The 16447-nt window shown below is 35.7% G+C and overlaps 1 protein-coding gene across 1 annotated transcript in view; it reads right to left on the bottom strand.

Annotated features, from left to right (window-relative positions):
• The window catches only part of LOC125227154 (putative mediator of RNA polymerase II transcription subunit 26), a 32891-nt gene extending 18171 nt beyond the window's left edge, over window positions 1-14720 (bottom strand). Inside the window, exon 1 of the mRNA XM_048131376.1 lies at window positions 14593-14720. Coding sequence (XP_047987333.1) covers window positions 14593-14603 — 11 coding nt within the window. The 5' untranslated portion in view covers window positions 14604-14720. The remainder of the gene's footprint in view (window positions 1-14592) is intronic.
• Window positions 14721-16447: the final 1727 nt, after the last annotated feature.

The raw sequence follows: 16447 nt of genomic DNA, 5'->3' as shown, positions 1-16447 counted from the left end.
ACAACATAATTCATCTAAATTTTAAATGTCAATCTTGTCAAATCGCTTCCAATTTACCACTTTTACGAAAGCCATGTCACGTCCCACCATTTAAAACAAGTTGTACCTATTGACCTACTCTAGGTACGCGTTACATAACTGTACTTGTACACAAACAAATACGGCTTTCATCTGTCAATGGGTCATTGACCCCTAACGACCTTTGTCCGACTCAACAGACATGTCTGCTTGAACCAAATAATTGATTTATAATAATTTCTACATTATTACAATAAGTTTAGGTTTAAAATCATGTAACAGGAATGACAGTTGCTATGTCACAGCGTACAGCCAAGTTATTCAATATAGATGCTGGAACTTTATCCATACTAATATTATAAATGGGAAAGTTTGTGTGTCTGTTTGTTTGTCCGCCTTTCACGGCAAAATGGAGCGACGAATTGACGTGATTTTTTAAGTGGAGATAGTTGAAGGGATGAAGAGTGACATAGGCTACTTTTTGACTCTTTCCAATGCGAGCGAAGCCGCGGGAAAAATCTAGTAGATTATACTTTAAGGTTGTGTATACATATTTGTGGCACGTTGTCTGCATCTATACTTATTACCTTGACTGTACCAAATTACAAAACAATTGATTACATGTCATTGTTTTAACGAGTACCTTATGTTAATTACAGTAGAGCTAATATTTTGATTTGAGCTTATAGTTTAATTTGTATGTAGGTTTGAATCAAGTTTCTGTATTTTTGACTACTTAAAGTACTTAATGATTTATTTTTTTATGAATATTCTCATTACTACATTACATAGGTAAGTATTAGGTAAGTATTATAGGACATGTCTTACACAGATTGACTGAGGCCCACGGTAAGCTCAAGAAGGCTTGTGTTGTGGGCACTCAGACAACGATATATATAATATATAAATACTTATATACATAGAAAACATCCATGACTCTCAGGAACAAATATCTGTGCTCATCACACAAATAAAATGCCCTTACCGGGATTCGAACCCGGGACCGCGGCGCAGCAGGCAGGGTCATCACTACCGACTGCTCCAGACCGGTCGTCAAACATCTACACATTACATACATATAGGTGATAATGATAATACTGATAATAATACGCAAGGTTCTATTGTGTAGGTACGTTAAAGTATACATTATATCTAAATACCTAGCTGTGTAAGTGAATGATGGTCGCTTTACTTAGCGACATCAAAGTCTGCTTTTAGCACAATATCACATTTCGACATCTAGCTGAAATAAAGTGAGACATTTGTAAGTCACTTACCTACTACGTGGTAATAAGACACACTTAAAAGGCGTTAATTATGACATCTTCAGGTAAAAACAAAAAAATAATATAAGTAATGAATTTGACCTTCTAAGTTGATGAACGAGATGCAGCAAATGTGCAACTTGTAGAAATTTTCAAAAAGTTCAGAAATATTCGGCCTTCCAAGATGCCTGCAGATGTGCAAGTTCTAGAAAGTTTCAAATTGCTTGGAAATTTCAGAAAAAAAATAATGGAATACGTATTTTCGGAGTTCGGACGACTACATATAAAAATTTTAGGTGGTTCCTAAATTTTCTAATGTGATAATTTGTGATTCCGGAATCATTCCGACTGTACACTGGGGTCTATACAACTTTGACAACGGTTGACAATTTGACAGTGCAGTGCGTATCTTCGCCTAAGAAGAGCGTCCACTATTGTAGATAGGTACTCTTAGCTAAAGACCCGGGTACACAATCCTGACTATAAGCGCTAGTCAGCTACGATAACTTTAACCAATCAATCAATCAATCAAAATATTCTTTATTCAAATAGGCTTACAATAAGCACTTTTAAATTGTCAACAGTGTACAATATTCATCTTATTCTAAATATCAGAGCAATTTATTGGTGCAATAAACAATATTGTTTTAAAACTACATTGATTTAATAAAATGATATCAATCTAAATTGTATAAAAAAATACTAGTATAAAAACTTCTAGAATAAATTCTAAATGTAAAAAAAATTGTGTAAAAATACATTGAATTATCAATATCATCATTAATAAGCTATATAATTAATGGTTTTCAGCAATACTTGTATCCCACAGTGTTTCATCATTCATGTAGTCTTGTGTGCTGTAGTAGGCTTTAGAGATCAGTATACGCTTTACATAATGTTTAAATCGATTAAAAGACAGTTCAGTGATGGCATTAGGAAGTTTGTTATAAAATCTTACACAATTACCCATGAATGATTTTTTAATTTTATGGAGCCGAGTGAAGGGCACTGCAAGCTTATGCTTATTTCTAGTGTTTATATTATGTACATCACAGTTTTTCTTAAATTTACAAATGTTTTTATGTACATACATAATATTCTCATACATATATTGACAATGCACTGTCATTATATTAATGTCCTTAAACTTATCTCTAAGTGAGTCTCTATGGTTCATTTTGTATATTGCTCGAATAGCCCTCTTCTGCAGAACAAATATGGTATTTATCTCTGAAGCACTGCCCCATAGTAAAATACCATATGACATAATGCTGTGAAAGTAACTAAAATAAACTAATCGATAACTATCATTAAACACAAAGGGTTAATTAATTCGCTTGACCTACGATCACATCTAATGAGCAGTTGACACTGACACTTTCGCAATATAATTTGATCCACAATAGATATGTACTTCGGATCCGCACGCGCTGGAGCGACGTTAGGCAATGAACCTTGGGGAAGCGGGTTTGCTTTCATTCATTAGAATAAAAGTAATCACGGTAATACAATCGATGAATGGGCAGATCAGTCTGATAGTGTTCAGTTTAGAGTCAAGGACAGAGCTGTATGACATGAACAGAACTATGAACTTGTGTCTATTGTATAACTAGTTAACTACTATTAATTATTTTGGGTTGACATTTTAATTTGGCCACAATCAAAGTGAAAAGTTAAATTAAAGAACTAGAATTATTATTTACTACTTAGCTTTTGCCCGCGGTTCGCTCGCATTAGAAAGAGACAAAAAGTAGCCTATGTCACTCTCCATCCCTTCAAGTATCTCCACTTAAAACATCACGACAATTCGTCGCTCCGTTTTGCCGTGAAAGACGGACAAACAAACAGACACACACACTTTCCCATTTATAATATTAGTATGGAATAAACGATGATGTCCGAGACCCTAACCAGGATCACAATCATATTTACATTAAAGTATACGGAAAGTTTTGTTTAAATTTTTGATAAGAAACAAAAAAAGTCGCCCATATTTAGTCACCAATGTAAAAAAAAAAAAATCACAATAATTATTCTGAACATCATACAATACTAAGGTGATATTGAAATCACATTTGCCAATAAAAACGAAGTTGAAAGTACGTCCAGCTAAACATTAACAAGCCCGGATCTATAAATCGTATATTATCCAGGAAGACATAGAAAACCGGAATCGCGAATATGTTTCGGATATCTAAACGTTTAACAACAATTTAACAAGAAGTAGATAATATAGATGTTCCATCATTGTTGAAATATCCGCCAGCGTTGAGCATTTCCGACAGGGAAACCTCCAAATTGTCCTTCAGGGAAGAGTTTCTTGGTGGAACAATTGAACAGTCCTTATTACGGCATTTTGGCGAAAAAAGGTTCAAAAACTTTTTTTTTGTTAAATACGTAAATGTAAATGTAAATGTTTTTCCTACTCAGAATCACGAGCCCTGTCGATCCTACTATAGGTAAAAAAATCTTCTCAAATTTAATTTTTCCATTTCGTTACCATTTTTCAAACACTTTAGTACGACGGTTGTCGGTTACAAAGTGGAAAGTATGCAAAATAATAGAAAATTTTGGGACCATTTTTTTTCTCGTTTTTTGCCCTAGATCGAAAGGGCTCGTGATTCTGAGTAGGAAAAACATAAAATTCACCTACCTCAGAAAAAAAAAATTGGTGATTGTTCTCGCGAAAATGCCCACTAACAAGAGAGTATCTACCTAATTATACATATACATAGAATTGTGGACATAATACCTAGTAAGTAGGTTTTACTTCTGATTGATTCATAACATAATACAACTATTTGTATTAGCTCCGTAAAGTTGCCAGAGTACATGCATGGATGCGTATTTGAACTATACAAATCACTTTTTGCATTATGCAGCTCCACGTTGCAATAGCAATGCAGAGGTCTTCTTCTTCTTCTCGTGTCGATGGCCTCAGACTGTGCGGGCCCAAAAGGTAGCGACATTTATCGCCCTGTCTGTCGCATCACGAAGATCCTGTTGAGAGCAGTCGAATGGGCACGCTGGACAGGACAGCATGTGCTCCATCGTTTGTGGAGCCGTCCCACATGAGCATTGGGTATCTGAGCCGTGTAGGGCGCCCCACTTCAGCAAGTTCTCTTTACTGCGGCCGGCCTGGGAGCGCAGTCTGTTCAAGGCTTTCCAGATCGGCCATGGCTTATGCCCAGCGGGGAGCAGTTCGGCGGGACGGACGTAGTCGTCGGGAGGGGCGCGGGTACTTTCCCATTGGTCAAGTCGCTTCTTAGGTGGTGGAGTTCGGATGGCTTCCGTACACCTCATAAAGCTCCTACGACTCTTCAAGCGGGGCGGTGGTAGCTTGTGGCCATGCAGGGGATGTCTTGAGTCTTGTTCCTGCTTCGATTTTTCAACTCTACATGTCACCTCTCTGCGGGTTTCCGGGGGCGCAGTTCCTGCCAGAGGGTATAGCTTATTGAGCGGGGTCGGTTTAACGCATCCGGTAATTATACGGCAGGTGTTGTTGAGTGCCGAGGTAACTTGGTCTGCGTGAGTAGAGCGGTGCCACACTGGGCACGCGTATTCGCCAGCCGAATAGCAAAGTGCTAGGCCGGTAGTGCAGAGGTAGGTAAGGTACTACCGACATGTATCTATTATTCGATAGAGAAGTTAAAATGAAATCAATTAGCGCATTAATAACAGGATTACCGATTACCTAGTCGTTCTTAAGCTTACCTAAAAATGAAACGATTGCTAATGCTACATAAGTACCTACATAACTATTATTAATTGGTATGTAATTATGTATGCGTGTTGGCAACAAAAAATACCTAAACATGTCTCACTTTGATAAAAACGTTTGCTTTCAGGAGTTATGTAGTGGACTAGGTACATAATTGCGAGCATTATGCATTTGAGCGACACTGACAGTTTTGGATGTTAAATTGTCCATGCGCGGCGTCGGAATAATCATTGCGCATAATCCTTAATCGGCTGGCATAAGTGGCAAACGCATAAGCAAAGCATAGCCGGCCTTCCGAGTGGTGACATGATTTTACCGGTTTTGAACGAAATTGAGGCATTTCTTACGTACCGTCCGAGGGAAAAAGTGCAGAAGTGTGGCATGCCAATTAAAATGTTTGGTCTTATCTCGATTATGTTTTCGACCTGATTTTCAAGTCTGTGCACTTTTATTTATTGCAAATTTTGTAACACTTCGCACTTGCATTATGTGCAATTACATTATATCACATTATTGTGTAAAAGATTATGTGCAATTTATATCATTTTGATATCATCTACACTTACACAGGGCTTAGTAACCAATTCTTAACTTAATTTATAACCAGCTTTTAGTTCAATGTCCTCATCAAACACGACATTTTTGAAAAAAATAAAATAAAGGCCAAGTTATTGAACCTTTAAATAAAGGGACAAGATTGCAAACATCGATACTAATACCGTAATAAAGTGCATTTCATTGCATTTAGTTGAAAGACCACCCACAAATACTTCGAAAGATAAATATCCAGCTTTCCATCAGAGAATGATCCCTGTGCTTCATTAGTAATAAGGATCTTTTATCTGAATTTCTGTTGGAATCTCAGAGAACAACGGCCTTATTGCAACGGAGTCATAAGGATCCTTCTGATGTATGTTATTTATATTATTATCTCAGTTGAATATTTCGTTTTCAATTCTTTGGGCGAGTCATCCAAATACACTGTGTCGGATGACTTGTCACAAGTTATTTTTTTCTCGACAGAGAATAATGCATTTATGCTGAGATGTGATAGGTATACTTCTACAGATAGTTTGTCGTGACAATATTGCGACTGTACTCCTAAAAAATACTTAAACCCTGTGCTTAAACCATTTTCTAATTGAAAGTTTATTTTGATTACTTTGTAATTTTTCTAAAATATCTTTACTTTAATCTAGTCACTCGACGTAATTTCGACTAGCGGGTAATTTCAACAATTTTTTTTCATATTTTATATTTTTATGTGACCAATGTGACCATATTATATGGCATGTATCTTAATTGGATCTATACATATGGAACTCAAGTTAAATAGTATAAAACTTGAAAAGACTGTCAGTTTAAATTGTCCCCCATTCGAAATTGCCTCCTGACTCATATAAAACCTACATATGTGAGTTAGTAACAACACCTAAATATTAACCAACTCCTCAAACAATACCTATAACAACACGTGTGACCCGCCATTAGCTATGCTAACCTAATGAACACATGACACTTACTGCCATAACAATTAAGGCTAATTTAGAGTGAACACTTGTGCAATACGTCTGGGGCTTGCCTTTCCTCACTGAGTGGTTGTGTGAAATAATTCCTTTAGTATGTTAATGTGGCTACTTGAACCGTTTGGGATGTAGTTACATTTGGTATGGAAAACTCGGTGGAATATCCATACTTAATACTATTAATACTAAATCCATACTAATATTATAAATGGGAAAGTTTGTTTGTCCGTCTTTCACGGCGAAACAGAGCGACGAATTGACGTGATTTTTTAAGTGTAGATAGTTGAAGGGATGGAGAGTGGCATAGGCGACTTTTTGTCTCTTTCTAACCCCCACTTCCCTTAAATGGGGGGTGGAAATTTTAATGGAGCATTCCGCGATTTTCGAATTTAACGCGAGCGAAGCCGCGGGCAAAAGCTAGTACCTAATAGGTATTACAGAACGCTCTACTCGTATATCTTTTTATCATACTCCCACGATAAATGTGTGTAACTCGGGACGTAAGAATATTGCAGACTCGAGTCCCTAAATCGCTCCAGCAAGCCGTCGCGATTTAACTAACTTACACTCGTGAGCAAATTTCGTTTCGTCGAAGGTATGAGGTTTCTTTCAACCCTTAGGTTAAGCTTACTCTCCCTGAGCGTCTTTGCCTTTGGCTAGTCTGTGGGTAAGCCTATTAAGTAAATGAAACTTGAGCTGTTTATGTGTTCTGTCTATCCCTTTTGAGAATACAGATGTGAGCGGGGCATTTTCGCGAGAAGCATCACAATAATATTTTTTCTAAGGTAGGAAAATTTTATGTTTTTCCTACTCAGAATCACGAGCCCTTTCAATCTAGGACTAAAAACAAGAGACAAAAAAATGGTCCCAAAATATTCTATTATTTTGCATACTTTCCACTTTGTAACCGCTGCACAAAGTGTTTGAAAAATGGTAACGAAGTGGAAAAATTAATAATGGGACGCTTTTTTCCGCCTAGTATGATGGAAAGGGCTCGTGATTCTAAGTAAGAAAAACATTAAATTTACCTATTTGAGAAAAAAAAGTTTTTGAATCTTTTTTATTTATTATTTATTAAAACTTTATTGCACAATTGAAAAAAGTACAAATGGCAGACTTAATGCCTTAAGACATTCTCTACCAGTCAACCATAGGGAAAAACAGAAATTCGCGAATTTTTCGCGAAAATGCCCAGCTAATGCATGTACTTGTTTTCTTTCAACAATAAATAGGTACCTATTATTATACATTTTTTTCTACTCCCGTGTTGTTATTCGTCATTTACAGTGACGTGCATAGATCGTTAAAACCCTACATAAAAGATGCCCGCCCCCGCCCGGCGCCCCGCGCACCAACCCTTACGATATAGCTCTTAAAGCATTGTTAGGTAGCCTTTAAGGGATATAGCGTGTGTGCGCGGGGCGCCGGGGGCTGGCGGCGGCGGCGGCGCGGGGAGTGCGAGCGCCATAGCGCCAGGGTTACCCACGCCACTCGTCTTTTTTGACCTCCTTTAAACGCCTGTTGCATAAAATACTATTAATTCCAATATCTTAACCCCATATCGACAAATTGGGTCGTTTGCCTTAAAAATTGCACATTGCACCAAAATTCATGAGTTGTTTTCGATAGCGCGCCTTAGTCCGTTTTCACATTATCCGATCCGATATCGGATGTCGGAAGGATTCCAATAGCAATAATCCAAGATGGCGCCTGTAATGTACGGGATATCGGTCCGACATTATAATATAAATAAAATAAAACATTTCTAGTCTAATGACCATGTTATGCGATATAAACTTGTAACAATTATCTTTATGTATGTAATATGGAAGATTAAGAGAAAGCCGTTAATTAACACTAATTTGTTACACCGGGTGTATCTATTACGGTTATGTGTAACAGATCTGCATACACGTAACAATTGTATGTAAATTTATGTATCTGTATAAACACTTGGCGTAGATGATATTGCAAATTTTATGTAGACGCGATTATGCTGAAATTATAAATGAAATTCGAGTACCTGCCAGTATCATGCAATACCTACAGTGGATTTTTCAACTCAAAATAGAAATCATCGTATGTGATACAATCGTGCTCATTTAAGCCTCAGAGCATAAAAGTGACACGGGCAAAATTGATATTTGTAAATCTATCTAATTGTTATGTGTCGAAAAATAAAAAGTTACCCCCAGCTAACTTTAAGAAATGACATTAGTAGATCCCCCGAAGTAAGCAACATGTAAAAATGCCTTATTAACTATTTTATGCTTTAAATACCTACATTAATTACATTTTGTTTTAATTGTTAAAACACACTCCTAATTAAAAATAATAATACTCAATTAACGCCAATGAGTCAAAATTACCTGTTAAAAAAACGGACACAATAATTGCCCAGTAAAACGTTACTAATTTGTCATTATAAACCAAAATGTAATATATTTACGAGTTTCCTATTACCAAGTCAAATGTCCGCATGTGTTGGAAAAACGGCGGTTTCCTGCAAAATGGCGGCGGTTGCGTGCGCGAATTTGTATGCGCGCACGCTGGGAACTAATAAAACAATTGCACATTCCAATTTGTTCAAGGTCAGTGACAAACGGGATTAACGTAATCGAAGTATGAAATGGAATTTGTAAACAAAGTCATAGTTTAATTAAAGTCTGGAAATTCTCTAAATCTAAACAATTATTTTAGGATACCTACCTATTGAGTTACTGACAGTCAAAGCCTCATTTTCGGAGATAAAAAAAATAAATAAAAACAATGAAATTCTGCTATCATTCGTTAGCTATCGAATTATCTAATGAATTATTAGTACGGCATTTCCAATTTTCCATGTGAAAATTTCTGTCATATTTATGTATTCTCTCATATAAAAATGCATCGAAGTTGCATGTAGACAAGTGCTTCCTTTCTTTCTAATCAATGACGTTGCATTTCGATACTATTTAAACATACATCGTCCGATTCGCGTTTTTCATATAGTCGAACATTAGATCTAGTTACGACATGGATGTCAGTGACAAGCATTATGTTTGTTTTTGAAGAAACAAATATCAGAAGAAATAACCTAACCACAAAATTAAAATTTTGAAAAAAACCCCGACCGCGACATAGTGGACCGATTTTCATGAAACATGGCTAAGAACACTTCCGACTAACTCAGCTTTCAAACAAAAAAAACTAAATCGAAATCGGTTCATCCGTTCGGGAGCTACGATGCCACAGACAGACACACACACACACACACACACAGACAGACAGACAAACAAACAAACAGACAGACAGACACGTCAAACTTATAACACACCCCGTCGTTTTTGCGTCGGGGGTTAACAAAACAGAGCATCGTCCTACTTACATCGTACAAGCCTTGTTCGAATACGTCAGATATCAATTCGTAAAGGTCAAAGAGAAGAGAATCGTAGAAAACAACGAATCCTCAATGGCCGGAAGACAAGGAAATACGGATAATGTTTCCGCACTATTGAGAGATCCAATGTATCCTGAGCCAATCCAAGGATCCTGAATTACAGGAACCGGATGTATTAAATTGCTTTGCGTTTCTATTCAACGACATTAGCATGAAATTGCACAGATAAATATGAAAACTGACTCATTCATGGCTGGAGGGCTGGCTGTGGCACGAATGGAACTAATAAGAGAATGAAAATAACTATACATGTGTGTGTGACAAATTAACCAACATAATGGAAACTTGACAGATGTCACTCTTAGTCCGTTTTCACATTATCCGATATCGGATGTCGGTAGGATTTCAATGGAAAAAATCCAAGATGGCGCCTGTAATGTATGGGATATCGGTCCGACATCCGATATGGGATCGGATAATGTGAAAACGCACTTATAATCAAGTTTCGTTTATTCCATACGTGCCAGCTTTCGTGAAACGAAGTGTACAGTCAAGTGCAAAAATACGAAATAATCGTTTCATAAATATGGTACTACGCTCTTATTACACCGGACTAAGATGCTATAGGACATATTTTTGAGTAAGATGTGTACACTGTACACTGTACAGTAGCCATTATATCTGAACACGTCTCTATTGCTAAGGTGTTACAGATGTAGTTCGAAATGGTCATCCTTCGTATATTTACGGAAACGTACGAACTTATCAAGCTATTTCAGTCAGTCTCAGTATAAGAAGTACTGAGTACTGACATATTGACTGAACTAGCATGTACGTACATTTCCGTAAAAATAAGAAGGAAAACCATTTCGCGCTACACCTGTAGATAAGTGTGTACCTAGTCAGATAATTTGATGGCGACTGTATGATTAAATTTCTGTAAGGTAACTGTCCCATATTACGGGAACTTAAGACGTTTCCTACTTTAAGTGAGGATTGAAACAAAAATGCGAAGTTTCTAGTCGTGTTAACTATTTTATTTTGAGGATAAGTCTTCTACGATCGATTTAAGACACTATTTTGCATCGTAACTTCTAATTTATAGAAATTACCGTTGTTTTACTAAACCCTTAGTTTGCCCATTATTCCGGGATACAATTTTGGTATGGCTTTAATTCCGGGAGTCGTTGTACATTATTACGGGATATCTTTAAAGTCCACTTTGTTGAAGCATAATGTAAAGAAACGAATTAAAAATACTGTTTACATAAATATATAATGCACATATCGTTTTGATAAATGTTTATACAGAGTGTATTTTTTATATATGGCAATATTTTGGTGGGCTGGAATGGGAAGGGAAATATGATATTTTACGGTATAACGATTATATGATATAACGACAGGGTGTTATAAGTTTCACTGTCTGTCTGTCTAAGGCATCGCTTTCGAATGGATGAACCGATTTTGATTAGTTTTTTTCGTTTGAAAGTGCTGAATTAATCGAGAGTGTTCTTTTTTTTAATACTACGTCGGTGGCAAACAAGCACACGATCCGCCTGATGGAAAGCGGTCACCTGAACCTATGGACGCCTGCAACTCAAAAATTGTCACATGCGCGTTGCCACCCTATTAGAAACTTGTACACTCCCTTTTGCTGTGTTAGATAAGTATGTTAGTATTATCTTCTTAGCCATGTTTGATGAAATCGGTGTAAATAGGTACTATTTTATATTTATATATGTCTATCCTATTATGTATTGTCCTCATGTAAATTTTAGCTTTCTAGTACTAATGATGATTGAGCTAAATCGTAGACAGACAGACTGACTGACGGACAAACCAATATGCGGTATAAAGCTTTTTAGCTAACTAAGGAAGTTTAAAAACATAATATCCGGGTCTCTGTACCTTATTTTATGAGTTTATATATTTTAATATACTTTATATAAGTATACCGGAATAAGATACACTCATATAAAGTCGTGTACTTAATTACGGCAGTCAAAAAAAGGCTATATTAAAAGATAAACAAGATTTTTTTTCTTAGTATATTGGAAGATTATATAACAATTATACTCAAAACATTGAAATAAATAAACCTTTTGCTTTAATTTTATGAAATTAAACAAATTTAATGTTGATGCCACAGTCCAATATTTCGCACGTATTACTCAATGAGTATACATTTCGTATTCAATTATCAGATTTAAATCTAAAAAATACACCGTAATTATGTCACTATAATCTGTAATCTTTACTTAATGTATTTACATTAAATATATAAATATACTTAACCGCAAATAGTAATAGTACACAAAAACATTACGGACTGTGTTTCCGTTATTCCGTGATACTCCCGCAATTATGTACACCTCGTCAAAATGGTGTACATTATTCCGGGAGCGGGTATTTTAATAAAATTATGTTTTAAATTAACTTGAAAAGATGATATAAATGTCTTTTAATAACTATAAGATAATTATGATACAAATTTAATATCAATAAACTTACCATCATCACAGCAAACCCTTACGAAGTTCCGCTGCCGCGTTAAGCTCACCGTCAAACACGCCCATAGAAACCACTGCGTGGTTGCGACTGACGCGTTTGGAGGTACCTCACGGCTTCAAAAGATAATATAAATATCCGAAAATCGACTTTTTCGGTTCTATTTGATCTATAGTTAATTAAATACTGCATTAACTTAAGATTTTACTGATAGTTTCCTTATTTTGCGACAAAAACCAAAGTATCCCGGAATAATGTACCACATTTTACTATCCCGGAATAGTGTACAGATACCTTATCGCTGTTTCGAATGCTCTTGCGTGAGAGTCTACTGAAAGGAAAATTATGATGATCATTACCGAAGATATCCTCAATCAAGGAACGAAGGAAGTTTAAATTGTAACGGAATCTCGGATTACATAAGGTTCCTGAGCTTTTCAATTACAGAACCAATTTATATTAAATTGTATAGTTTTTGCACCGTATGTCTTTGCTCTGAGGTTGGAAGTAGTATACATATGCGTCAACAGAGTGGAAAACTGCGCAAGCTGTAATTACAGTACAAAGTATACTAACTATCCCGGAGGCAAATTAAAACTTAAATTTGCTATTAAAATTATTGAAATGATACTCTAATTCAACTGTACTTTTCCCTTGTTATAACATGTACCTACGTATAAGTAAGGTACAGAAATGTACGAACTTCGTGTACATATGAAAAATAACGAAAACATCACTACACACAGTCTTCCGATATAATAACGTCAAAAAATTTACATCGAATAAATTTTCTTAACAAGGTACACTATTTTCTGAAATTGCACAGATATTATTTCGATGACAAAATGTAGGTTCGAATTGACCTGCGCGTACGCAAGTTTTGCTGACGCACCCGCCAGATCACTTTCCATTTCGATGGCGTAGTAGGTAGTTATGGTTGCGAGACTTCAAGTTTTATGACAGACTAATGACAAAGACATATGAAGTAAAGGATATGAGTCAAAAATGAGGTTCTAAAAGTTTTGGTCTCTGTAGAGACATGACAATGTACTGTGACTACAAATTTTATTTTGACAATGACCCTCTATCCCCATTCTCGTAGCTAATAATTATTACAGTGTGCCTTAGCCGGGTGGTCTAGTGGTCAAGATGTTAGCCGCGTACCTACTTGTCACGATATTCATCATGGTATTCATGGTAGAGCTTGAAATTTTAATACTTCTTAATCCGGAATTCAAGAAACGGTCATACACTTGGATTATTTGTTTTCAGAAAATAAAATGAACATGTAAACAAGCCGTGACCAATGCAAACAGCAGGTCTCCGCGATCTTATAACTCGCTACCGGAGAAAGTGGATGACCGGCATATTACATTATATTACTTAATGTATTAAAATCGCGAGCGACTAGCCGAGAGCTAACAATCGCTTTCTCGGCTTAAGCGATGAACTGGATTTAAATTTAAAATGTAAATTAATGACTGATTGTGATGTTATGTAATGTGATGTATCTTTAGCGTGTTCTTTTTATGGTTCTCTGTCGTATTTCTTTTTAAATATAGAGGCAAAGTCGAATCTCATCTCGTTACAGTCTTTAATGGACATACACTACAGGAGTTGTAACTTGTAAGTGAGTTGTTCACCTTTAATACGGGAGTAGATCATCTCTTATGTTTTAGTGGGGGGAGGGATGATTGTTTTGGATAATTTGATAAATTAACATATTTATTTAATAAGAGTTATGTCAAATACCTAATATAAACCATGTGATTTTTCTATTCCTTAATCCGAATCCCAAAGAAAATAATTTACACAAAATAATTTGTTTTTCAAAATAGTTTTTTTTTTAATTTACCATTTCATACTTATGATAAAATCATAATTTGATTTAATCAATTATTATTATCCTATTGCGAGTAAATATTATAAGTAACTAAAATTAAATTATTTAGACGGGTTTGAAGTACAAAAGTATTAGCACTAAAAATTAATTATTAGCTGAGTGTAGCTAATTGGATCTTTATGTTTTATTGGCGGCACTTAAACAGTGTCTCCATTCAATACAGTGAAACTAAATTAACATCTTACAACAATAGAGCATCCCATGTTTACAAGAATAAGTACCGTCACAAAACACGCCTCCTAAATACAACAATTAAAACTAAATATTACCTTATATCCATTTTAATGTGATGAAGCGAATCCGTGGAATTGCAACACTGATTAAAAAGTTTAAATTAAAAAAAATAAACGTCAAAAAAGCGCGGGAACACGGTTCGCGTGGTGGTTAAGCGGAGACTGCGAGCGCAGTGCTTTCTCCAGCCTTTATAAGTGCATTTTCAACGTGGGGCGAGTCGATCGAATCGAACTAATTCGGTAAAACACAAATAAAGTGTTAAGTCAACAGACGCTTTTGATTCGATCGCGAATCGATTGATGGTTTGAACTTAGAAAACGAAAGTTTTCGCGCCAATTGTGTACGCAGATGATCGGGTGAAAAATGTTATTACGAGATGTTACGACTGTTTATAATTTTCAATATTGACATTACCTGCTTTACTTACCTATAGCAGGCATCGCAACTTTTCCAGGGTGCATCATGACTGATAAATTGGATGTCTTTTAACTTCGTCCTTATTTTAGCGCAATTCCAGCTGCGCATCCTGTAAGGACCAGTATTGAGTAGGTACCTACGTACCTTAAGTATCTAAAAAAACACATTAATAAGACGAAGACGATTTATTTTCAATCAAATACTGATATAAGTATCTTATAAGTATAAAATATTAAAATATCTAATTATGTGACGAAGGCGAACGGCTTATTGTAAGTAGGTAAGGTACCTATCTAATATCTAGAGTTATGTTATAACCGTACTAGCCCTAAAATTCATGAAGCACTCAAAGCATTTCGAGCGATTATAAAATTTAATTACATTTACATGTAGTGATGTGCAAGTTGCGGAAACTTTCCAAAAAATCTTAAATTTCTTGAAAAATTCACGAAACTTTCACGTAAAATAAAAAGAAATTTAAATTTATGAAATGGACAGTTTCCATCCATACAATTGTACATACAAAGTATGGAACGTTTCCGAAGTTTTCCTATATGAAAATTTCAGAATTTTGGAAACTTTCCGTCGGCACATGTGATTTTACGGAAATTTTAATCGAAATGACATTCTAACTAAAAACCTACATTGATAAGATAACACATTAAACCCGTACCGAGATTGCGGAGTCCTGGATCGCCCAATATGGTAATCTATGTCAGTAGCCCAGAATTATTGTATAAGTATTTTCTTACAGGTGGAAACACTGATTTTAGATTACGTTAATAAATCGAATAATTACTTACTTGTAAACCGAGTTAATGACTCGAGCGTGCAAAGTTACGTGGTCATGCGCTAACACGTGTCCTCTGGGTTGGGTTGTAAGTAAAAAGGTTTGACAGACAGACAATCTAGTTATACGACAAATTACAAGGCGTTCAGGTTTCAAAGAAAATTAGCTAACATTTGCTCAATTTAGTCTTTTAACACTAAGTTAGACACTTAGGTAACGCGCACAATGCCTCGAATTGATGCCATGACGGCGCGCGTATAAAGGCAATTGATAGACCAATTTAATTTATCAAAAAGTAATTTCAACGAACTATATTTAGATAAATATTTAATTATGAAAATTAGGCACGGTTCAGGCAAGTTATTTTGATGGAACCGATGGGAAAAAAGTAATTTGTAATTTTAATATCGGACGTAAATCATACAAGTATTACTTGATTAAGTATTACTTATTACTAATACTTAATGAGTTAATTTACTGTACCTGTCATGAAAATAAAGATCGAGGGAACTGTCTCTATACTCACAATCGAAAAACTATTGGCGCCTTGACTAGGCAGTACCTAGGCACCCTATTCCACATAAATAGGAAGAGAAGCCGTTCAACCTCTCCTGATCCCGATGAACTCTTTCTTACTAATCTAATCTTGTATAAACGAACGACATAGGCATAAAACGTTTTTC

This window comes from Leguminivora glycinivorella, chromosome 6 (assembly GCF_023078275.1).
Source record: "Leguminivora glycinivorella isolate SPB_JAAS2020 chromosome 6, LegGlyc_1.1, whole genome shotgun sequence".
Classification (NCBI taxonomy): Eukaryota; Metazoa; Arthropoda; class Insecta; order Lepidoptera; family Tortricidae; genus Leguminivora; species Leguminivora glycinivorella.
Note: the sequence above shows the minus strand (reverse complement) of the source record. Positions and strands in the feature narration are given on the sequence as shown.